Here is a 25,613-nt window from a genome sequence, read left to right as displayed (position 1 = left end):
TGGGCCTAACCTATCTCCCTGCTCAACGGTTTGGTCTAGCGATGTCATTCAGGGATTGCCTTTCATACCCTGAAACTCTTGATGCTGTCTTGCTGGTCAGCTATGTCTGGTGCTTTGGACGTAGGGTCTGTCACAGATCCTGCCATTGTTGTTGATTATTCTTCCAAGCGTTGCTTGGGTTTTCTGCCCATTTTGCCTGTTAGCCAAACATGGGCACACTTCTGCAGAGACATTCTGTCCTTCAGATGTGAGTGGACCACAGTTTCTTTCTGGGGAGCTCATGGGCCCTAGTTGGGTTTTCTGTTGTCTTGTAACACCGAAGAAAACTATGCGATCTTCATCCAGGAGTCCTTCTCTTGTTTACATCTCTAGACTTTTTCCTGTATCCAGGAGGTTCCAGACTTACTGTCGTCAGGGTTTACTGATCCAAAATCTTGCTTGTAATGTTTTCCGTGATGCGGAGTATGTTTCTTGTTGCCACTCGCATCACTCCCCTGCCTTAGGCGCCTCTGCTATGCTTCAGGGTTTTGTGTCTCAGTCTTATCTATGGTTTTCTCTTGTAGAACCCAACTCTTTTCCTGCATAGACCCCTTTGTGAACTGGCTGCCTCAAAGGCAAAAGGGAGAAAGGTGGTGCTTTCAGCACAGTGTGGTTTCCCACTTGTCCGGCTCGGACATGTGTGAAGACTATCACCTTGCTTATCCTTGGAAAAAGCAGAGTTGCTTACATGTAACAGGTGTTCTCCGAGGACAGCAGGATGTCAGTCCTCATGAAACCCACCCTCTAGCCTTGGTAGTTGGTTTCTCCATGTATTAGCTATATTATGGACTGAAGGACTGCCTAGAGGACAGGGTGATGACTACAGCTGCACATTCTCAGTAGGGCATGTTTGAAAGTTCTAGATTCTTTGAGATCAAAGTTCTGTGCCGGGCTTCATCCAATGATGTTACCCACAAGTGAGGGCCTGTTACAGGTAAGCAGCTTTGCTTTCTCCTTTTTCCTGCTACTGTTTAGTAAAAAGTTTAGTTTTGAACAGCAGTTTAGAGTGGAGTGTGTTTTTGTGTGACTGGACTGGTGAATGGGAAAAAGAAACCTCTAAAGGCTTTGAAAAGTAGATCCTTTCCCCCTGTGCGGGAACCCTGAGAAGTCATAAAGCTTTGTGTAGTCAGTGACCTTCCCTGTGTGCCCCTATGCTCAAGAGCTAACAGGGACAGGGGATACATATGTAACAGTTTATATTTGGTAATAGCATTGGTGATACTGTTTTATTATTTTGAAATATAAAATATACATAGTATTGATGTAAATATATGTAGTAAAAGATAAACCTATGGTTATCCTTTGATACTTTTTTAAATTCTCCAAGATAAGCACCTTCAAAGGGTGTATCCCTTAAATCATGCTCATAGGCAGGGTAACTGCCACTCTCTGATAGCATTGCTTACATCCTTAGATTTCACTAGTTTCACCCTGTTAAATCTGAGAATCAACTCTGTAAATACTGATGATCACAAAATTTCACCCATTATTGCTCAACTAATTGAAACATATACAGGAATTTTATGTCCATCAGAACATGTATATTGTATATAAAATATGGCTTCTGAATTGAATATTTGCTACATGTTAACACTATACAATTCTTGGATCTATTTTTATTTATCAGGCATATTTTACACCATATTTCACTACAACTGTACACTGTCAGGTATGTTTCAGTGCAGTTATGTAAAACTGTTTATTTCAAGATTCATTTATCAGCATTTGTCATTTTTAGCTAACTATAAAAATACTAAAGAGAAACTTTGGAAAATACTGAATTGCAGAATATTTAATATTGTTTGCAGAAATTCAGTAAATAAGTATTAAGTATAATAATGTAAACATTTGGGGGAAAACTGAGAGGTCAGTATTCAAAACTAAACATTTAAATGCTAACTTGGAATTAAAAGGATAACTTGCTATATAGATGGATAACTTGTGAGTTATCCATCTAAATGGCTTTGAATATTGCACTTCGTATGAACAGCACTAAATATTGTATTTAAATATTCACTTTGTTTTGTTCTGTTCTTTTCACAGACATTTTGGATGAACAGACTAGAAAGAAACTTTTTACAGACACCTTCTGTAAAGTTTGTGGTGCTATGTTGCAGTTTGAGTCACAAAGAATTTCACACTATGAGGTAAGGTGTATGTGAATTTATAGGTCAAGCACAACTATTCTGAAAGCTGTTTTTTCTTCTTTAATAATAGACTTGATTTCATGTAGGCTTTTAGTGAGCTTGGGACATAGACTTGCTGCAATTATTAAACTTTTTGGAATACTGCACCTTTAATTCATATTTGCCTAGAAGATTTCTACTTGAGAGTCTTATTGTCAGCTGGCATAGGTAAATCAAAGCAGATTGAAGGCAGAACAGCAAACTGAGAGGAATTCTCATTTTGGATTTTGAAAGAATTGACTGGTCAGTTCTATCCCTTAAAACATCTTCCTTTAGCCTATTGCATTTCAAGGAAAGATTAAGGTCTTCCTAGTGTGTAGCAGATGGACTCAGGACCACTGGGTATAGTGTGCTCCTGATAGCAGTTGGAGATGGAGTCCGATTTCAATATGACGTCACCACCAGTACATATACCCCTGCAGGAAGCTCTGCTCTTCAATATTTTCCGTCTCCATAGCAGTTCGGGACTCTATACACGCGTGCACAGCGTTAGAGTACCAAAGAAAATTCCAAACAAGAAGAAACCTTACCTCTACAGACGAGGCCCGCTCTCCTGCGGTGATACCTACGGGTCCCTCCCCCAGTCGAGAATTCCTGAGGTGATTTCTGAGATCCCTCAGAGGTAGGCCTCGGTCCGGCAGCTGGTTCCCGGCGTGGACTTAGCCCCCGGCAACGGGAGAGGCTAAGAGGCAGAGGGCGCAACACCAAGCGCGGCGGTGAAGGTACTTCTCTCTCCCCCCGCAGCCGGAGACCGCCCGGAACGAAACCCGGGAAACACCGAGACAAGGTAAGGTAGAAAACTTTCTAAAAGTCTCGAGGCTCGGAAAGCCGCACAGATCGTCAGTTGGCATCTGTGTTATTGGGTTGATCAGCCCCGTCCGGGCTAGACCGCAATCCGATACGAGGGTCCTCCCACGTGGAGACCCTCCGATGTGGTCGCCCTATTGCTCGCAAGGTCACTGGCGCCATTTCCCATCGATCGCCGTCCTGTCCGCCTAACCAAGCCGTGCGCACAGAGACGAACTGGGCACACAACTTACTTGTGCGCACATCGGCGCGCGCATAAGTGCCGTGCGCACAGCGATGCATATGAGGGGGCCGGACGCACAGCCACACGCTCAACGGTGTCAGGCGCATAAGTTAAATCTGTGTGCACAGCAGTGAGCGTGCCTCTTATCCTACGCGCACACCTTCGGCGCACCCGGAGCGCATAACTAAGCCTCCCAGCGTGCACATTATACAGGGTTTTCTGCTACCTTACATGCACAAACCATGGCACCACAGGCCAAGAAGGTGAAAGCACAAGCCTTCTGCCCATCCTGCCACATAAGAGCTGTGCAGCACGAAGAGGCCACTGCCATGTGCCGACAGTATGAGGAGGCTTTGGGAGAACCAAGTCAAGGCCCTCCCCAGCCAGTACAGGAATCCGGATCCACCGATAGTACACCGGACCTCTCCACCTCCAGTGCGAGCCTCCCTCAAACGGGGTTCCCCGGGGACGCAACGGCTTTCAATCTAGACCCAGGATCCTTTTCCTGGGTAGAATTCTTTAAAGGTCTTAACACCTTCGTCCACGTGCAACCGGCACCACCAATGACACAACCACAGCCTCCCTCAGAGGACCCTAACCTCCCAGGGCCCTCTAGGCCCCCCAGAGACGTGCCTCTACTGGTCAAAAGCCTCTCCATAGGGGACACCTCAGACGAGGATCAAGGATCCCTGGAGGAAGGGGAAATCCTTCCGGGAATGGAACCTTACCAAACCATGAGGCGTTTCTTCTCCAAAGACGAGCTATCAGACCTCGAGGCTCACAGCTTGAAGGAGCTTGCCATCCCGGGCACTGGTGCCACAGGGGAAACTGAAGACGAACCCTCTCCTAGAGGGACTCCGTCAGGCCTCACGCCATTTCCCTCTGCTGCAAGCTGTACAACAGCTGATCGACCTGGAATGGGATGCCCCGGAGGCCAGTTTTAAAGGCGGATGGGCCCTAGAAGCCCTCTACCCACTGGAACCCTTAGCCAAAGATCTCCTGGCATTCCCCAAAGTGGACTCCATGGTCTGCGCGGTCACAAAGCGCACTACAATCCCAGTTGAGGGAGGAGCGGCACTCAAGGATGCCCAGGACAGACATCTAGAATCCATCCTTAAACAGGTCATTCGAAGTATCAGCTATGTCACTACAGCTTGCTGCCTACTGTGCTGTGGTAACACGCGCCTGCTTATCCAGGACCGCCGCCATGCCTGTCGAAGCACTAGAACCAGCTGTATCCTTCCTCACGGATGCGACCTCTGACCTGGTACCACCTCAGCCAGGGGCCTCTCATCCGTAGTGGCAGCCAGAAGGCAACTCTGGCTCCGAAGTTGGTCAGCCGATGTGACTTCCAAGATGAAACTCACGAGAATGCCCTTTAAAGGAGCCCTCCTGTTCGGAAGCGAACTGGAGAAGTTAGCCGACAAATGGGGCGAATCTCCAGTACCTCGGCTACCAGAGGACAAGAACAAAAGAAGCCAACGCCCCTCTCCCCGATTACTTAGGGGCAGAGGATCACAGTGTTTCAGACCCTACAAGAGTACATATCAAGCTCCTCGCCCCACAGGCAGGGGCCAGTCCTTTCAGAACATAAGAACATGGTTCATAGAATACAAAATGTTTAAATAAATAAACTCTGTGACTACAGAGCTACCATCAGTACATAAGAAATTGCCATGCTGGTCAGAGCAACGTTCCATCATGCCTAGCATCCTGTTTCCAACAGAGGCCAAACCAGGCCATAAGAATCTGGCAATTACCCAAACAGTAAGAAGATCCCATGCTACTGATGCAATTAATAGCATTGGCTATTCCCTAAGTAAACTTGATTAATAGCCGTTAATGGACTTCTCCTCCAAGAACTTATCCAAACCTTTTTTGAACCCAGCTACACTAACTGCACTAACCACATCATCTGGCAACAAATTCCAGAGCTTAATTGTGCGTTGAGTGAAAAAGAATTTTCTCCGATTAGTCTTAAATGTGCTACTTGCTAACTTCATGGAATGCCCCCTAGTCCTTCTATTATTCGAACAAACACAACAGGAGGGGAGCCGGTTCTGGCACAGGCCCCAGCCGCACCCCATGATGAGAATCAGCCGACCCATCCACAGAAAGAAGCCATAGGGGGCAGGCTTGCCCTATTCTACCAAAGATGGATCGAGATAACAGCGGACAAATGGGTCCTAACCATGATTCGAGAGGGATACTATCTGGACTTCCACAACATCCATCCGGACAAGTTCGTGAAATCTCCTTGCCACGCACCCTCCAAGAGGATGGCAGTGGAAACCGCACTGGCCAAATTACTCGCCCTAAAGGCCATAACGCCAGTGCCCATGCAACAACAAAATACTGGGCACTATTCCATCTATTTTATCAACCCCAAGAAAGAGGGAACGTTCCAGCCCATCCTGGACCTCAAGTTGGTCAACCGCTACCTGAGGGTGCCACACTTCCGCATGGAAACCCTGCGCTCGGTCATAAGGGCAATACAGCCGGGAGAATTCCTTAAATCCTTGGACCTGTCAGAAGCATACCTGCACATCCCGGTCCATCACGAGCATCAGCGCTTCCTGTGCTTCGCGGTCCTAGACCACCACTACCAGTTCCAAGTGCTACCCTTCGGGCTTGCCACAGCCCCTCAGACGTTCACCAAAATTATGGTGGTAGTAGCGGCGACACTGAGGAAAGAGGGAATCCTCGTACACCCATATCTGGACAATTGGCTGATCAGGGCAAAGTCTCCAGAGGAAAGTCATCAGGCGACCACCAGAGTCAAGGCTCTACTGGAGAACCTCGGGTGGGTTGTCAACACAAACAAGAGCTGCCTACAGCCCTCCCAATCCCTAGAATACCTGGGAGTCCGGTTCTTCCCCCTATGAGGAGAAGAAAACCGACGAACCAATTGCGAAACCTGTTAACAAGTTTTCGCCCCAAGGTATGGGACTACCTCCAAGTCCTCGGCCTCATGACATCAACCCTGGAAGTGATCCCATGGGCAAGAGCTCACATGCGACCGCTACAGCGCTCCCTACTGTCACGGTGGAACCTGATGTCCCAGGACTACTCCGTTCACCTGCAGCTCCCGGAGGAGGTGCGGAACCAGCTCCAATGGTGGCTACAAGAAGACCATATGAGCAGGGGAGTAAGACTGTCCCCACCGACTTGGATCTTGCTCACCATGGACGCAAGCCTACGAGGGTGGAGAGCCCACTGCCAGGAGGCAATGGACAAGGAAGGCAATGGGACGGCCCAGGGGCAATGGGACAAGGAAGAGTTGGGATGGAACATCAACCGACTGGAAGCCCAGGCAGTCAGACTCGCCTGCATACAGTTCAGTCACAGACTCTGGGGCAAATCTGTCAGAGTCATATCAGACAACGCCACGACAGTTGCCTACATCAACCGCCAGGGAGGTACCAGAAGCCAACAGGTGTCCCTGGAAATAGATCCTGTAATGGCGTGGACGGAAGCAAACCTACAAGGGATCTCAGCCGCCCACATCGCGGGAAAAGACAACGTCACTGCGGACTACCTCAGCAGAGAAAGTCTAGACCCAGGGGAATGGAAGCTGTCGACCACAGCCTTCCACTTGATAGTAAACCACTGGGGAAACCCAGCCATGGATCTCCTGGCAACCGGTCCAATGCCCACGTTCCCAACTTCTTCAGTCGCAGACGAGAACCACAATCCAATTGATCGATGCCCTCATCCAGACCTGGCCACAGGAAGACCTGCTATATGCCTTCCCCCCGTTGCCACTACTGGGCGGGATCATCCGCAAGATAGAGCACCACAGGGGGCTAGTACTTCTAGTGGCCCCGGACTGGCCAAGAAGACCGTGGTACACAGACATGCGAAGACTCGTGACGGGAAGCCCTCTACCTCTACCTCCACACAGGGATTTGCTCCAGCAAGGCCCGATCCTCCACGAAGACCCAACTTGATTCACTCTTACGGTCTGGCCATTGAAAGGACATGCCTGAAGAAGAGCGGATACTCGAAGGCAGTGATTGACACCTTGCTCCGAGCACGCAAGTTCTCCACATCACTGACCTAAATACAAATATGGAGAATATTTGATGCCGGTGGAAACACCAATGCCGGTCACGGTGCCGGTGCCGATGCACACCAGGTTTTTTCTTGGCATCGAGCACCATGTCCATCACGGATCCGCATGAGGTTTGCATCCTCTGCCTGAGGGCCTCGCACGACGGAGGTGCTGTCTGTGCGATCTGATGACACCCAAAGGGTGTCAGGTGCGCCTCGACAAAATGGAGAAATTTTTCGGGACCCCGAAGTCCTCCACGCCTGTGTTGGTCCCTTCAACGCCCAGAGATCGAGGGGAACCGTCCGACCCGCTTCCCCTCGCAGTCCCTCTAGCTAGTACCTCCATGGATCGGGAAGAGGGGGATCGATCTTCTAGCTTGAAATATACAGTTTTACATAACTGCACTGAAACATACCTGACAGTGTACAGTTGTAGTGAAATATAGTGTAAAATATGCCTGATAAATAAAAATAGATCCAAGAATTGTATAGTGTTAACATGTAGTAAATATTCAATTCAGAAGCCATATTTTATATACAATATACATGTTTTGATGAACACACAATTCCTGAATATGTTTCAATTAGTTGAGCAATACCAGGTGAAATTTTGTGATCATCAGTACTTAGAGTTAATTCTCATATTTTTAACAGGGTGAAACTACTGAAATCTAAGAAGGTAAGCAATGCTATCAGAGAGTGGCTGTTACTCTGCCTATGAGCATTTAAGGGATACGCCCTTTGAAGGTTCTTATCTTGGAGAATTTAGAAAAGTAATAAAGGATAACCATAGGTTTTCCCATTGATAGCAGGACTGAATTAGCCATGCTGTCATGGAATCTGTCAATCAGGTCCAGGAGGCGGAGCTTTACCAAGCAGAGGTTAGGTTTTAGTCTCTGCGGCTGCGCGTGTGTTCCCGCGCAGGAAAGTAACAGATTCTCCTCAGTCTGTTCTTTCCTCGCGCGGGATCACAAGCAAAGCTAATTTCTCGTCAGATGTCCAAATCGGGGTTCAAAAGGTGTCGCTGCGGCAAGGTAATGTCGGTCACGGATGGCCATGACCGATGTTACCGGTGCCGACCACATCACGGGAGAATGCGAATTTTGTGCTCGCATGTCCCCTCGGGCCCAGAGGCAACGGGCCTACCGTTTGAATGAAATCCTCAGCTTCTCGGAGCCGTCGGAGGCTCACTCTTCACCGGGAGCAGTGAAGAGACCCGCTTTCCCCAAAAGGAGAGCGACTTCGTGGGATCCTCACCCCTCCAGGACTGAAGGGACAGAGGTAACCAAATCAACGAGGCCATTGAATCAGGGACCTGATTCAATCGATCGGGACCGATCGACTTCGACAAAACTTCCGGCGCCGCATGACCGAAAGACGTCATCTCGCAACAATAATGTAGTGGAACTTACGGCGCAGAGCCCGAAAACTCTGGGGCTGAAGCTGTCGGCGCAAAGCTTGGCGCCGAAAACGCCGCGGCACAGCGGGGCACCGAGAACGGCACCGAAGAAGCCGGAACATATTACCACGGCACCGCAGGCGTCACTGCGGAATTTGGAGCCGAAGGCATTGGCACAAGAGACGGCGCCCAAGAAGTCGGCGTACATGTCGGCGCCGAAGACGTCGGCGCACAACGTCGGCGCACATAACGGCGCCGAAGACGTCGGCACAGCCGATGGCGCCGGAGATGTCGGCACCGGGAACATCAAAAAACCGGAACGGCTCAAAGAGTCCATCACGGAGCGGACAACCGCATATGCCGGTGCACAGACACAAGGGAACACATACATCCCAAAGTGACCGAAAGAGAAGACATCAATCTCCACAATTACTTCATTCCACCTCGCGGGAATCTACGCCACGATGATCCGAAGCTTCATCACGGAGCTCTAAACCTAAACACAGAAGAAGGTCTTCATCAGACAATAAGACTCAAGTTCCACCAGAGCAAGCACATAGGCGAAACATTATTCGCACCATAAATCAGCTCCACCTAGGGCCTCGGAATGGGAAGTCAACCTTTCATCCTCCATTTCTTTGAGGAGTAAGCATCATAGGGCATATTCTCATAAATCGCCCATATATCTCACATCGTCTCATGCATCCATCTCTTCTAGTAGCTCGTCTATAAATAATGGAAGCTATAGTTCACAAACCAGAGGATGTTCCACATTCAATGTCCCTGCCGATAGGACAGTCACCACAACATACTGGTAAACTTGTCATACCACCTAAAACAAAGGAGGCTTTTTGGCAACTATCACAATCCTTAGCGGGGTTCTATGAGACTCTACAAGACTCTTTCAAGATGTCATACCAACCATCGAAGAGTCCTACAGGACCGACAGTTCATCTATCACAAGAACCATCGACAGACCTTCCACTTTCACCAGTTTCAGACCAGTCTCCATCGCCATTCACAAAACAGGACACATACAGAGATTCTACATCTCCACCTACATCACCTTCATCCTCGACGGGTTTTCCTTCAGACCCACAGGAACAACCACAGGAGCCCTATTCTCCACCAGAAGACCTCTCATATCCATGGTTCTTGGAGAAGATGGGTACCATCCTACATTTAGACGTACAAGAGGAAACTGACCCTAGATCAGAGACCTTGGGTCTTCTAAAAATTTTTGACGTTCCTGGGGAACGTGTTCTACAGAGGTCTTGGGAAACACCTCAATCTCTCACGGCGGTCTCACGGAAAACCGATATTAAATTTCAGATGACGAAAGACCCACCATATTCGCTACCACAACTACCTCATGCGTCCATAGTAGTTGAATCGGCGATGCAATGTTTCAAGAAATCAAAAAATCATTCTACATATCCACCGACCAAAGACAATAGGTATTTGGACGGGAGATAACCTGTTTGGTAATCGTTTTCAGGAGACGGTAGGGAAGTTAAAAGATGAGGCATTAGCAGTACAATCTCTACAATCACAACCTACGTACTCTACCTCACGCCGTTTCTTTCCTTATAATCGTCGATCCTCTTACAACCGCAAGACCTTATAGGTCTTATCAATCTTTCCGCCAACAAACTTATCCATCTTATCAGAGGCCCCAACAACAGCAGCATCAGACCCCTCTTCAACGTGGGGTAAACCTTGAAATCAAAGACAGCCGACCCAACAACCGGCAATTACAGTTAAAACAACCCAGTCTTTTTAAGCATTCAGCCACCACCACAGAAGTTAACACCACCGGAAATAATCCATTCTCGCCTAGCAATGTGGGAACAGATTACTTCAGATCAATGGGTTCTAGAGATTGTACATCAGGGTTATCAACTTCAATTCACAACAAAACCAGCATTACCCTACCTTCCCACAGTAAAAATCCAAGGATCTCAGTCACAACTAGGGGAAGAGATCGCAAGCCTAATCAAACAACAGGCCATCAACAACTATCCCTGAAACAACAGAACTCGGGATTCTACTCCCCACACTTCCTGATACCCAAGAAATCAGGTGGACTCCGGCCCATCCTGGACCTTCGAGAACTCAACAAATTCCTGACCAAAGAAAAGTTCAAGATGGTATCATTGAAATCAATTCTCCCTCTGATTCAACCCAATGACTGGATGTGCTCCATCAACCTGAAGGATGCATACACCCACATACCAATCCATCCATCCTCTTGGCATTACCTATGTTTTCGCTACAAACATCAACACTACCAGTACAAAGTATTCCCCTTTCGATTATCAGCTGCACCCAGGGTGTTCACCAAATGCATGGTAGTGGTGGTGACTCATCTCAGACAACAAGGTATGGCAATCCTGCCATATCTAGACGACTGGCTAATAATAGCCTAGACTCAGGATATGTTGATCACTCATCTTCAAAGAGTAATACAGTGCTTGCAAGCATTAGGACTAGTGATCAATTTTCAGAAATCCTATCTACAACCAACACAGAAGCTACAGTTTATAGGAGCATGCCTGGATACCACTCGGAGCAGAGCATATCTCCCACCGGATCGAATGTCACAAATACGTCAACTTCTTTCACTCTTGAACAACACTCAAAGACCCTCAGCGAGACAGGTTCTATTAGTCTTGGGTCATATGGCGGCAGCCAGTTTTACAGCTCCCAATACCAGACTTCACATGAAAATTCTACAGTGGGGACTAAAACGACAATGGAAACAACACACACAACCGTTAACACAGAGAATAGTGTTAACAGCAGAAATGAAAAAGGACATAACATCGTGGCTCTTACACTCCACCCTCTCCAAGGGAGCACTATTCAGTCCTCCCCCTCACAATGCAGTCCTAACCCTCTCGCAAGGGTTGGGGAGCGCATCTCGAGATGTATGAAACGCAAGGGTTATGGTCAGTAACAAAGCAAACCCTGCAGATAAATTTATTGAAACTCAGAGTGATTCGAAATGCACTAAAAGTGTTTCAAACCCACCTAAGGGGCCGCAGGGTCATGATCTACACGGACAATCAAGTAGCAATGTTTTACATCAACAAACAAGGAGGGTCGGGTTCATGGTACCTGTGCAAAGAAACATTGATCATCTTCGAACACGCTCATCAACATCGCATACATTTGCAAGCGACTTACCTTCCGGGAGTAGCGAACACAAGAGCAGACAGGTTAAGTCGAATTTTTCATCCTCACGAATGGTCACTCAATACGGACATAACCCAAAACATCTTTATGCAATGGGGAACACCTTCGATAGATCTCTTTGCAACGGAGATCAATACTCAAGTCCCCAAATTCTGCTCAATCAGACCAAGCCAATTCAGAATAGTTCAGGATGCCTTCCTCATTCCATGGACAACAGGCCTCCTGTATGCCTTTCCTCCCATACCACTAATAACAAGGACAATTCAAAAGTGCATAGCAGACAAAGCTTGGCCAAGGCAACCATGGTACAGTTTCCTTCTACGACTATCTCGGGAAGAACCAATATGGCTACCGAATCGTCCAGATCTCCTACTACAGGATCAAGGGACACTTTTACACCCGTTGCACGCATCTCTCCACTTGACAGCGTGGAGGTTGAACAGCTCCTTTTAACAGAACAGGGAGTTTCTGCTTCCACACAAATCATTTTGTTAGCATCCAGGAAACTCTCAACAAGAAGGAATTGCAACTACAAATGGAAACGATACTCAACTTGGTGCATATCCAATGAACTATCACCAATGGACTGTCCACCGGAGAAACTCATGGATTATCTTCAGACTCTGTATGATCTGGACTAGCTACATCCTCCATTAGAGTTCATCTTAGTGCCATAGGCGCATATCATAGACCGATTAATAATACTCCGATATGCAATCACCCTTTACTATCTCGTTTCATTAAAGGATTAACTCATCTTCGACCTCCAGTTTCAAAACCTCCAGTTCCATGGAATATCAACATAGTTCTAGAACAACTCATGCTTTTCCCTTTCAAACCAATGGACTCATCACATATTAAGTACCTTACTTGGAAAGTAGTGTTTCTCATAGCAGTAACATCTGCAAGCCGAGTCAGCGAGTTACAAGCATTAGTCCATTATTCACCGTACTTGCAATTCTACCACCAAAAAGTGGTTCTCAGAACTCACCCATCCTTTCTACCAAAGGTAGTTTCGCAGTTCCATCTCAATCAAAGCATAGAACTACCTATCTTTTTCTCACTCCAATGATAGGGAAAAGTTACTCCATACGCTGGATTGTAAAAGAGCGCTAGCTTACTATAAAGAAAGAGCAAAATCGGTTTCCCGAACCTCTCAACTATTTGTATAGTTCGATCTAAAAGCACCTGGACTTCCAGTATCAAAACGTACCATTTCTAGCTGGATAGTACAATGCATACAATTTTGCTATGACAAACAGAAGTTACATCTGTCTTCTATTCCCAGAGCTCACCAAGTCAGAGCACTAGCGATTTCATGGGTACACCTTCGAAACATGCAACCCATAGACATTTGTAAGGCAGCTACATGGTCATCACTCCATACCTTCACATCACATTACTGCCTTGATCAACAAGCAACCATGGATGCGAAGATAGGGCAAGCAATCCTGCAATCTCTATCCTCTAATCCATGGTGACTTCCACATTTCTTCAGATCACATCCAGCTATAATTAACAAATAACGTGATCGGGAGCTTGGGACTCCCATGACAGCATGGCTAATTCAGCCCTGCTATCAACAGGAAAAAGCAAGTTTGCTTACCGTAAACGGCGTTTCCGTAGATAGCAGGATGAATTAGCCATGCTGACCCACCCTCCTCCCTGTCAGTCACCGACTCTTCACACCAACTACAGTTTTATCACAGACTGAGGAGAATCTGTTACTTTCCTGCGCGGGAACACATGCGCAGCCGCAGAGACTAAAACCTAACCTCTGCTTGGTAAAGCTCCGCCTCTCGGACCTGATTGACAGATCCCATGACAGCATGGCTAATTCATCCTGCTATCTACAGAAACGCCGTTTACGGTAAGCAAACTTGCTTTTATCTTTTATTACATATATTTACATCAATACTATGTATATTTTATATTTCAAAATAATTTTCCCCACTCACCAGTCCAGTCACACAAAAACACACTCCACTCTGAACTGCTGTTCAAAATTAAACTCTTTACTAAACAGATAGCAGGAAAAAGGAGAAAGCAGAGTTGCTTACCTGTAACAGGTCCTCACTCATGGATGACATCATCGGATGGAGCCCAGCACAGAACTTTGATCTCCCCAATGTCCCAATCCTTGGGATCATCAGCTTCCTCGGCGCCGGGGAAAGACTGGGCCAAGCACCGGAAACAATCCCACAAGCATCCACTCTGGTCACCATTCTGGTTCCAGAGTGGCATCGGTGGCTGCCAAGCCACCATCGAAGCGGCACCGGCCATCGGAGGGCCCATCCTCCGGTGTACCCGGTACCCCGAGGTGTTCCCCACTGATACTGGTGCAAGGCACTGTGCCAAATCGGAGACCCGAGGAAGAGCTGATGATGCCTTGTCCCCCTCCATCAGTCTTGGCTACCCAGGACTTCCAGGAGGAGTTGGAATGCAGGGTGCAATCTGTGGTGCTCAAAGTGTTGCAAAACATAGAACTGCTGGTGCCACCAGCCCCCATAACGGTGCGCATGCCTCTGCCATCGATGTTGGCACCACTGCTGGAGCATCTGGGCATCCTTCTGGGTGCCCTACCGATGCAACCGGTGTCCAAAGGGCCCTTGATGCCCCATCGGCCACCAATGCCCTCCACCGGAGCAGTACCGATTCTCGGATCCTCCGAGGAAGAAGATATGTCCAGTACCGTGTTCCCTCACCCACGGTTTCCCGAGCCTGTGCCGGATCTCTCCGGCTTGCCGTGGCCAGTGATTCCCTCCACGCCAGGGGATGCTGCTGGTGCCCTCGAAGCCTTCGGAGCCCAGGGCTGGTGCCCCTCACGGACCTCGCCCACCACCTGCCGTTCCCAGTGAGGAGGAAGGGCCCTATGACCCCTGGGGTGATGAGTCCACAGACTTGTCCTTGGACTATTCTGATGTCCCCGTTTCGGAGCCCTGCCCTCCAGAGGAGCGGCGCCCATCGCCACCCGAGGACTTGTCCTTTGCGGGGTTTGTCCAGGACATGGGCGAAGCCATCCCGTTTCAACTCCTTACAGAGGAAGATGCATGTCATAAGATGCTGGAAGTTCTCCAGTTCATTGACACTCCTAAGGAAATCGTGACAGTACTGATCCACGAGATTTTCAAAGAACTCCCCCTCCGCATGTGGACACATCCCATTTCGGTCTTTCCCGTTAACAGAAAGGCCAATGCCACGTATTTGATGCAACAGGCCGTCGGGTTTGATTGGAGACAGGTCCCCCACCAGTCAGTGGTATTGGAGTCAGCCTTAAAAAAGACCCGGTGTTCCCGTACCCATGCCTCCGCTCCTCCGGGGCGTAAGCATAGGGAGCTAGATGCCCTGGACAGAAAAATCTTTCAAGGCGCCATGCTGGTTGCCCGCATCGCCACCTACCAACTGTATATGACCCAGTATAACCGCAATCTCTGAAAATGAGTCCAAGATTTCACAGAGGGTCTTCCCCAGCAAAAACAGGAAGCCCATTCTGCTATTGATTCACTGGGTCTGGAGGCGGGTAAACATAAGGTGCATTCCACCTATGATGTATTTGAACTGGCTGTCCGTTTGGCCGCCATGGGCATCAGCGCCAGGAAAATGGCTTGGTTCCGGGCCTCTGACCTCCGATCGGAGGTCCATTATAGGCTTGCCGACCTCCTGTGTACAGATGAGAACCTGTTTGAGGACAAATTTATTTATTTATTTATTTACTTTTATATATCGGTGTTCGATTTTACATATCACATCGGTTTACATTTAAACAAAATTTGCAGGAACTTATTCTGGGATGCAGTGGCTCAACTTAAGGACCACCATGATATGCGTCAGCAGCTATCTGCTAATGCCTCGGAAGGGCCTTCCTCAACCAGGAAATCCTCCAGAAAGGGCTCTTGAAAGCTCTTTTATCGGCAGTGGAAATATCCACCAGCCGCCCGGACTCACCCGCCTCGCACCAGGTCCAGGGGTCATCCCCGCCAACAGCGGATGCCAAGGCCTCAACCACGGGCTTTTGGTTGGTGGCGAGGGAGCATAAGTCAGCTGGCCATACCCCCGGTGCCAGATCCCCCAGTCGGCGGCAGGTTCCTCAGCTTTGCCTGTCACTGGGAAAAGATAACATCGGACCGCTGGGTCCTCTCCATCGTTTGCCAGGGGTACCATCTGCATTTCAGCAGGCTCCCAGAGACCTCTTTCCCATGTCCATCGTGGGGCCCATTTGGTTATCCTTCAAACTGAACTCTCCGCCATCCTTGCAGCGGGCGCGGTGGAACCGTACCTCGCTCTCATCAGAGCCAAGGGTTGTATTCAAGGTATTTCCTCATTCCGAAGAGGAATGGCGGCTTTCGACTGGCTGGTCAGGAGCAATTCTCGCTCCGGAGCGTTGCAAGCCCCTGCTTTGATGGTACAGACTCTGCAGATGGTGGGGTTCGTCATAAACTTCCCCAAGTCACACCTCTGTCCGTCCCCATAGCTAGACTTCATCGGGGCCAGGCTGGACACAGCACAGGTGAAAGCTTTCCTGCCCCAGGACCCGGCAATCACCTTTACCTCACTGGCTACCCTAATCCGCAACAGCCAAAGGGTGCCAGCCCGCCTTCTGCTCTGCCTACTGGGAAATATGGCAGTCTCCGTCCATGTAACACCATTGGCCCGCCTCCGCTTGCGGAGTCCCCAGTGGACCTTGCGCTCCCAGTGGCGGCAAGCGTCTCAGGATTTTGAGGCTTTGGTCACTGTTACGGACCCTCTGAGACTCTCTCTAGCCTGGTGGAAGGACCTCCCCATCCTGGACTGAGGACTCCCCTTCCAGCCCGCTCTGCCCCAGGTGACTCTCACTAAGGATGGGGGGCCCACACGAATGGCCTGTGCATGCAAGGCCTCTGGACTGCCGCCAAAGCCCATTGTCAGATAAACTTTCTGGAGTTTCGGGTGATGCGCTATGCCCTGTGGGCACTCAGAGATCAGTTGTCGTCCATGGAAGTTCTGATCTGGACAGTCAACCAGGTCGCAATGTGGTATATCAACAAACAAGGCGGCACAGGCTCATTTCTCCTCTGCCAAGAAGCAGTGCAGGTCTGGGACTGGGCCCTCACTTGAGGGATGTATCTGTGGGCAACCTACTTGCCAGGTCACCTCAACGCATTTGCGGACCACCTCAACCGGTCCTTCCAATCACACGAGTGGTGGCCAATCTGTTCTGCCGATGAAGATCGCCGGATGTGGACCTCTTCGCCTCCCCTCTCAATCGCAAGGTGAGCAGGTTCTGCTCCCTAGTACTGGGAAACAACCATCCGGCCTGCAATGCCTTCTCCCTTCACTGGGGGTAGGGCCTCCTCTATGCATACCCCCCTCTACCGCTCCTCTTGAAAACTCTTGAAACTTCAGCAGGACAAGGGGACCATGATACTCATGGCACCCTCTTGGCCTTGGCAGGCTTGGTTCCCACTTCTGCAGGACCTTTTGGTGCAAGTGCCCATCCGACTGGGGATTGCGCCCGACCTTATATCGCAGAATCAGAGTACCCTGCGCCTCTGGGCACTGGCTTTCATGGCTTGGATGTTGAGCGCATAGACCTCCAGCCATTGCAGCTCTCGGACTGTTTCCCGGGTCCTGGTGGAGTCCCGGAAATCTTCGACCAGGAAGTCCTACAACTCGAAGTGGAAACGTTTTTCCATTTGGTGTGGGGGTCATGGTCTAGAGACCCTTTCTCATGCCCCCTCCCCCAGCTGTTGGACTACCTGGGCACCTGTTCGAGTCTGGGCTCTAGACCAGTTCCGTCAGGGTGCACCTCAGTGCAATCAGCGCGTATCATCGAGGTGTCACTGGCACGCCCGTTTCGGTCCAACCTTTAGTGGACCATTTCATATGGGGTCTCCTCCAGCTGAAGCCCCCTCTTTGGCTTCCGGTTGTGTCCTGGGACCTCAACCTTGTCCTGGCAAGACTCATGCAGCCTCCTTTCGAGCCGCTGCAGTCCTGCGACCTGAAGTTCCTCACCTGGAAAGTCATTTTCCTGATGGCAATCACTTCAGCTCGTAGAGTCAGTGAGCTTCAGGCTCTGGTTACATTCGCACCGTACACGAAGTTCTTCCACGATTGTGTGGTCTTGCATACGCATCCTGAGTTTCTGCCCAAGATCTTGACTGATTTCCATCTCAAGCTGTCCATCGTTTTGCCCACCTTTTTTTCTGAGGCCTCATTCCCACCCAGGGGAACGGGAGCTTCATACCCTGGACTGTAAAAGGGCTTTGGCATTCTACCTGAATCACACAGCAAGCCACAGGCAGTCCACTCAGCTCTTCGTGTCCTTTGACTCCAACAGGCTGGGGGTGGCGATGGGTAAGCAGACCTTGTCCAATTGGCTGGCTGATTGCATTGCCTTCTGCTACACGCAGACAGGCCTTCAGCTTAAAGGCAGAGTAAAGGCGGTCCCCATCATTGAAATTTGCCAAGCCGCAACTTGGAGTTCTCGTCACACGTTTGCAGCCCACTGTGCTTTTGGTCAATCTGTCCTGTGCAATCTGTTCCATACTTGAACCCAACTCTGCTCATGCTCCTTTTGGGAACCAGACAGTCCCCCATTTACCTACAGTGCCACAGTTGTGTTGTGCCCGTTGGCACCTTGTTCGGCGCTGTTGGGGTCTCTGATTGCGTGGGGCTCTCTGGAGCTTTGTACTCACCCACATGTAAGGACTACCATCCTGCTTGTCCTAGGAGAAAGTACAGTTGCTTACCTGTAACAGGTGTTCTACTAGGACAGCAGGATATTAGTCCTCAGGAATCCCCCCCGCCTCCCCACGACATTGGGTTCACCTTCAGTTTGTTGTTTTACTTTTTTGCTCGTATTTTTTTCAATATTATGACACTGAAGGTGGACCTTGCATGGACAAAAGTTTTCCGTGCCGGGCTCCATCAGATGATGTCGCCCTTCTCTGTTTCTTCTCCATCGCAACTATATCTTTTTTGAGATGCGGCGACCAGAATTATACACAGTATTCAAGGTGCGGTCTCACCATGGAGCGATACAGAGGCATTATGATATTTTGTGTTTTATTCACCATTCCCCTACTAATAATTCTTCTGGGGAAGTCATTAACTCTCATCAGGGATAAATTAAGAACATGAATTAATTTATTTTCAAAGATTGCAATTTTATTGTTATAAGAAAAGGACAAGGATCTAAAGAACTTATCTTTATACAGACCTGGATACCATATCATGTAAACCAGTAGCTGTTAATAAATTAAAATTCTCCCATTTAACAACAGGCTCAGGCAGGGGTTCAACAACTTCTTGAATTACTGTCTTAGAAGCCAGTTGTGCTACCAAGCTCTGTATTTTATTCTAAAAAAAACTAGCCAAAGCATTACATTCAGGATGCTGGATGTTAGTATATACAGGATGTTTCATCATACCTTTTATTAAAGAAAACATTTCTAACTGTCAGGGAATTGTGCCAATTGCATATTAAAAATTTAAATATTCATAAGCAGGTGAACATCTATATATAAAATAGAATTCAGCATATACTCTTTGTTGCTATAGACCTGTTATGTAGGTCTCTGTACTATATTCCCTTTTGGCAGAGAAGATCTATAAAATATAACCAATCATACAGCTAATCAGAAAACAGTTCAATCTAGAGAAACTTGGAAATACTACCATTTTTATATCATTTTTTAAAATTATGTTTTAAAGATATTCTCAGAGAATGTATAATGTTGTATAGTAATTTTGAATACTGTCAGCAGCAAGGCTGATTGTGGGCAAAACATTTTCCATTTTGTTGAGGTAGTCCTTTTGCCCGGTGTAAAAAGCAGACAGGGTCTGATGGGGTAGCATACACAGAAGGGGTAGCAGAGAGAATGAAGGGGTAGATAAAGATAAATTTGGCCTATCCAGTCTCCTCAGTTCAAATTCTTCCTCTCTGGTTCTCTACCACTTTCAGTAGATGAGCAAATGAATTCTCATACTTAAACTAAAAGTATTTTATGTTGCACATTAATTAAATGGATATTGTGCACCAACATACAGGCCGATATAGTAAGGACGTGTAAGACAAAGTGCGGCAGTGCCGGGCGCCCGCTCGTTTGCCGCGTGCACATTTTAGTTCACAAGCCGCTCGATTCAGTATTCAAATTAGACGCAAATCCAAGCAGCGGCAAACGAGCGTCCAAAGCGCCTCTGTGAAGCAGTTGGCGTTTGCAATGCATTTTACTGTATAGAGCGGAGAGAGTATCCAGGGTGCGCTGGCGCCATACCTGTCATTTCAAATGTCATTCCACCAGGTAAGTGGATGGTTCTTTTCTACAGACCCTGCATGGACACTGGGACCGCTGCCCTGAGCATCCGTACGTCCTTGTTCGGAGGCCACCCCCAGCCTTCCACATCCGGGCGCTTAAGGACATGCAAGGACGTCCAGGGATCTGTGAAGGTCAGGGCCTCCGAGCATGGACGCCCGGAAAGAGAGGAACACTGCCTTCCAACGTCCATGTATGCTGCCTTGAGCGCCCGTCCGGACGTCCAAGGTCGGAGACCCCGATGCCTTGAGTGCCCGTCTGGACGTCCAAGGTCAGGGCTTCCGTTCATGGACGTTCCAGCCCGGGCATCCAAGATCGGAGATCCCGCTGCCTTGAGCACCCGTCCGGACGTCCAAGGTTGGGGCTTCTGTTCATGGACGTTCCCGCCCGGGCGTCCAAGATCGGAGACCCCGCTGCCTTCCAACGTCCATGGCCGCTGCCTTGAGCGCCCGGCCGGATGCTCAAGGCAGCCGGACGTCCAACCGAATGAAAAAGATCACCAGAGCCAATATATGCATATTGTCCTTGACGCTGTCCGGTCTGAAGCTGACCGAACCCCACACTAACGCCAGGGTCAGGGTAGGCGGTAAATATTCAAGTTAAAGAAGTGGTAAATAAGCTGGTTAAAAAGGCGAAAATCTGGGCGCACGTTACTGTATCGCAGAGAATAGCTAAATTGATCATTAACATATCATATATATGCGGCGGGTGGAAATGGATACGCGTCCATTTTGGAAAGCGGTAAGGACGCGTAAAAGCCGATACTGAATTGCAGGTCCGCCTTACGCGTCCAAAATATGCATCCAAAGCGGGTTAAAAATTGGGCAACCGCGGCCACGCTTTACTGTATCGGCCCGATAGTAATTAAGGGGTTATACCAGGTCTATGAGTAAGATTTGGGAATCTGAATGTGAGCAGCATTTTATTGCTCTAGCCTTCTCTGTTTCATGTGTTTATTTGTAGCCTAACAAAAAATGGAAGGAACCAAAGTCCCCCTCTCATATTAATATAGCTCACTGAATAGGAGTATAGATGGTGCAACCATGGTTTACAAACCCATCAATAATTGAGACTCAAGACAGAGGAAAATCTAGCCATGGTAGAAGCAGTTGGAAATCTGAGGCCTTGAATCATTCTGTTCTTTGCACACTATACTACAGATACAGGTGCTCACCTCACACCGCGTATTTGTATGTCTCCTCCCATATTTCATCATCTGCGCACACACAAAAAAAACCTGTTAGAGAACTGGAAGAGAGCATGTCCATCAAAAGTGAACTATTAACACTTTTCAAAAGATTAGTTGAATATGTCAAAACTGCATAAACTTGTCTTCTCTATCACAGCATGAAGTGTCTCTGTTAAATCATAGTTAGCCCTGTCTGCTTTAAGCATTACTTAATCTGTGAACCTTTTTAATTTTTTTTTCCTAGGGTAAAAAGCATGCCCAGAAAGTTCGGCTTTACTTTCAAATGCACCAAGAGCAAGAGGAGGCAATTATTAAGAAACCAAAAATTGATCATGTAAATTTTCATGTGAGTTTTTTTCTACTTGAGAGTTACAATGTCAAATAATCCCTTTAAGTATTAAGCTGTTCTAATTGGGATCATGCTTGATTTTAGGTTGACGGAAGTAGCGTGGTTGACAAAAATAAATTTTGCAGTCTCTGCAATATGGTTTTCACTTCTGCCATTGTTGCACAGTCGCACTACGTGGGAAAGGTCCATGCCAAAAAGCTGAGACAGCTGACAGGGGATCAGGTCCTGCTGAGCCCACTGAGCAGTCAGTTCTTCCCACAAACAACTCAGTTGGAAAATGGTGAGGATTAAATTATATGTGTAATATAAAACCTGTCTGAACCATGCCGTGTTATGCTGCCTTTTCTATGTTCACTCATTTCTTTTCCTGTTTGCTTTATTTTAAGATCCAAAAAATTGAGTAGGTTGAAATGATACGCATGGATTATGCAATGCTAAAATACTTAGTTTTCTATATCTTCTCAATGGTACTTCTACCCCCAGTCTTGTTTAGTGGTGTTTTTTGATGAGTTTAGTGGCAGGTTGGTTAGAGGGGATGAGTTAGAGTATAACTGGTTCTCCGAGGACAAGCAGGATGGTAATTCTCACACACGGGTAATGTTATCAGATGTAGCACCAATGCGAAAAATCTGTCAAAGTTTCTAGAACATTGACTAGGCACACTGAGCATGTCCTATACCATGCATCCACGCAGGGTCTCTCTTTGGTCTCTTTTCCGTGAAGCTATAAGTTTCACAGTCCAATTAAGCTATCTTTGACTATTTCTGGCCTAGTGCAAAATTTTTTTCATTGAGATTTTTGGTATCGTTCCATCGCTGGGTTCCTCTCTGTGCCTCCCCGTAGTGTCCTAGTCGGGGTTTTTTGGCATTTCTGGTAAGTTTCCTTTCGCAGTCAATTCCCCCCACAGCAGTGGTGCCCCAGTGCCTGCCAGCCATTGACAGCCGCTGCCATTGTTTAATGTCTACAGCCCCTTTTCTTTCGTTCTGTCATGGCCACATCCGGTTTTCGTTGAAGACCCCAGTGCCCGAGGACCTTGTCTATTACAGATCCTCATGAGATATGTGTCCTATGCCTGGGGGCATCACATGACATCCAAGGTTGTCTATTACATCCAAGGTTGTCTATTACGTCCAAGGTCGTCTATTACAGATCCTCATGAGATATGTGTCCTATGCCTGGGGGCATCACATGACATCCAAGGTGCGCCCAAATGACCCCAAAGGGACATCAACTTTGACTCAACAAGATGGATCAGCTCTTCAGGTTGAGAAAATCCGAGGCATCAGCATTGGTGGCATCTGCATCAATGGAACTTGGAGCCGCACCGATGGATACCACGCTATCGATGTTGGAGGGACTGTCGGTAACTAAGGGTGCCGGAGACCGACCATTGTCAATCACTTTTGGGCCAAGGATGCCAGGTTCATTATTTTCAGTCTTGGCACCAAGGAAAGACTGGGCCAAGCATTGAGGGAAGCCTAAGAAGCATCAGCACCAGTTCCCGTCGATGCCCAGTGCATGGCTTTTGCTGTGATGCCCCGGAAGCGGGAGGTCCATGATGGTTGTTGCCAGTTCCTCCTCCAAAGAAGCTCCACCGAGGCTGGCAGAGTGGCCAAGGCCTGTAGTGCCCCGTCCATTTCTACCGGTGCCTGCACCTCTGGTCAAAGGTCGAGCATCTAGGGCCCCATCCCCTATAGCATACAGTGAGGATAAGGGTCCCTATGACCCCTGAGGGGGTTATCCGATAGAGTTGTCCTCCGAGGGCTTTAATGGTCTCCTGTCAGACCCTTCTCCAGATGAGCGAAGGAAGTTCCGGCCTGAGGACTTGACTTTCATAAGGTATGTGAGGGAGATGGCAGAGGCCAACCCGTTTCAACTTTTAACAGAGGAGGACGCCAGGCACAAAATGCTTGAGATCCTCCAGTTTGTGGAGCTTTCTAAGGAGATCGTGTTGGTCCCAGTACACAAGATCCTTAAGGAGTTGCTGCTGAGGATATGGGAACATCCTTCACAGTGCCTTTCGTTAGTAAGAAGGCATCTACCTCATCCAGAAGGCTGCTAGATTCGATAAGTGTCAGCTGCCTCACCAGTCAGTGGTGGTCAAATCCACTTTCAAGAGAGCCAAGTGCTTTCGGACCCATTCCAGGGAAGGACCACAAAACGATGGATGCTCTTGGGAGGAAGGTGTTCCAAGGTGCCATGCTTATTGCCCGCATCACTGCCTACCAGCTCTCCATGAGCCAGTACTCAATAGCAACTTCAATAGTAGTAAAATACTCTCTTGTCTCTGGTGCACAAGGGCCTGGAGTGTGGAAAAAACGAGGTCCGTGTCACCTACGATGTTTTGGAGACGGCATTGTAACAGTCTCTGCAGTGGGAATCGGCGCCTGCAGAATGGCATGGCTGTAGAACTCGGATCTCCGACCAGAGGTACAGGAATAATTTGCTGACATGCTGTGTACTAGAGAGAATCTCTTCGGAGGTAGGGTGAGGGATGCTGTGGCTCAACTTTGGGACCACCATAGACCCTCCAACAGCTCTCTGCCAGTACTCCGGACCCGTCCTCCTCATCCAGGAGGCTGTCAAGACCAGTGCCAAGGAATTCTTTCTTTCACAAAGAAAGTACTATCCTCCATCTCCTCGCTCCCATCAACACCATCAGGGCTCCCACAGCCGTCCCAGGCAGCAGAGTGCACCCAAGCCCCTGCCGGCTCCTCAGTCAACTCTGAGGATGGGATTTTGATGGGGCCACAGGGAGCGTAAAACAGTTGCCCGTACCCGGGACTATAGACCCTCCAGTTGGGGGCAGGCTGTGGTTCTTTGCAAACCAGTGGCCCAGTTTATCATGGACCAGTGGGTTCTGTCTATCGTCCACTAAGGGTACCAATTGAATCTTTTAGGTGTCCCACCAAATTGCCGTCCGTGCCCATATTGGCGTCCGGTAACAAATCAGGAGGTACTACAAGTGGAGCTCTCCTCCCTCTTAATGGGCAGAGTGGTCGAGCCCGTACCACCAGGGTAAAGAGGGCAGGTTTCTGCTCCAGGTTCTTCCTCATCACAAAGAGAACAGAAGGACTCTGTCCCATCCTAGACCTAAGGACCTTGAACAAATTTCTAAAAAGACAAAAGTTCAAGATGGTTTCCTTGGGCACCTTGATTCCCCTTTTGCAAAAAGGGGACTGGCTATGCTTCTTTGACCTAAAGGACACATACACTCATATCGAGATCTTCTCCGGTCAAAGGAAGTATCTCCAATTTGTGGTGAGAACATAGCTCTTCCAATATTGAGTGTTGCTGTTCGGGCTCGCATCTGCCCCACGGGTCTTCACAAAATGCCTGGCCGTGGTGACGGTACACTTCCGCAGACTGGGAGTGCATGTCTTCCCATATCTGGGTAATTGGCAGGTCAAGAGCACATCTCAAGCAGGGGCCGTCAGGTCCATGCACTTGACTATTCGGGTATTGGAATAACTAAGGTTCGTTCTCAACTACCCAAAGTCCCATCTTAGCCCATCACCTCAATTGAACTTCATAGGAGCTTTGCTAGATATGGCTCAGGCCAAGGCCTTTCTGCCTTGCTAGAGGGCCATTGCCTTGGCGACCATTTCAGCAGATGTCAATCTGGCATATGTTGAGGCTGTTGGGCTATACGGCCACACGTTTACATATGTGCAGACCCAATAGACCCTGAGGTCACAGTGGTGCCAAGCCACTCAGAGCCTCCAGGATTGCATCCGAGTCACCTCATCTCTCCAGGACTCATTGTCCCTTGTGGAGGTACTTTCCAATCTGGAAAAGGGGATCTCATTTCAGGGTCTCCCCACTCAAATTGTCCTAACCACGGATGCATCTACCTGGGGTGGGGAGGTCATTTAG

The 25,613-nt window shown here is 48.4% G+C and overlaps 1 protein-coding gene across 3 annotated transcripts in view; it reads left to right on the top strand.

Annotated features, from left to right (window-relative positions):
• The window catches only part of KRCC1 (lysine rich coiled-coil 1), a 160,083-nt gene that overhangs the window by 83,523 nt on the left and 50,947 nt on the right, over window positions 1-25,613 (top strand). For 2 of the 3 annotated variants that reach the window (XM_029593019.1, XM_029593013.1), the window contains exons 2-4: window positions 2,083-2,186; window positions 21,633-21,734; window positions 21,822-22,017. In XM_029593019.1, coding sequence (XP_029448879.1) covers window positions 2,083-2,186; window positions 21,633-21,734; window positions 21,822-22,017 — 402 coding nt within the window. The remainder of the gene's footprint in view (window positions 1-2,082; window positions 2,187-21,632; window positions 21,735-21,821; window positions 22,018-25,613) is intronic. The other variant, XM_029593028.1, reaches the window with a different exon arrangement.

The sequence above is a fragment of the Rhinatrema bivittatum genome, chromosome 1 (assembly GCF_901001135.1).
Source record: "Rhinatrema bivittatum chromosome 1, aRhiBiv1.1, whole genome shotgun sequence".
Classification (NCBI taxonomy): Eukaryota; Metazoa; Chordata; class Amphibia; order Gymnophiona; family Rhinatrematidae; genus Rhinatrema; species Rhinatrema bivittatum.
The sequence above is the reverse complement of the archived record's forward strand: the minus strand, read 5'-3'. Positions and strand labels throughout refer to the sequence as shown.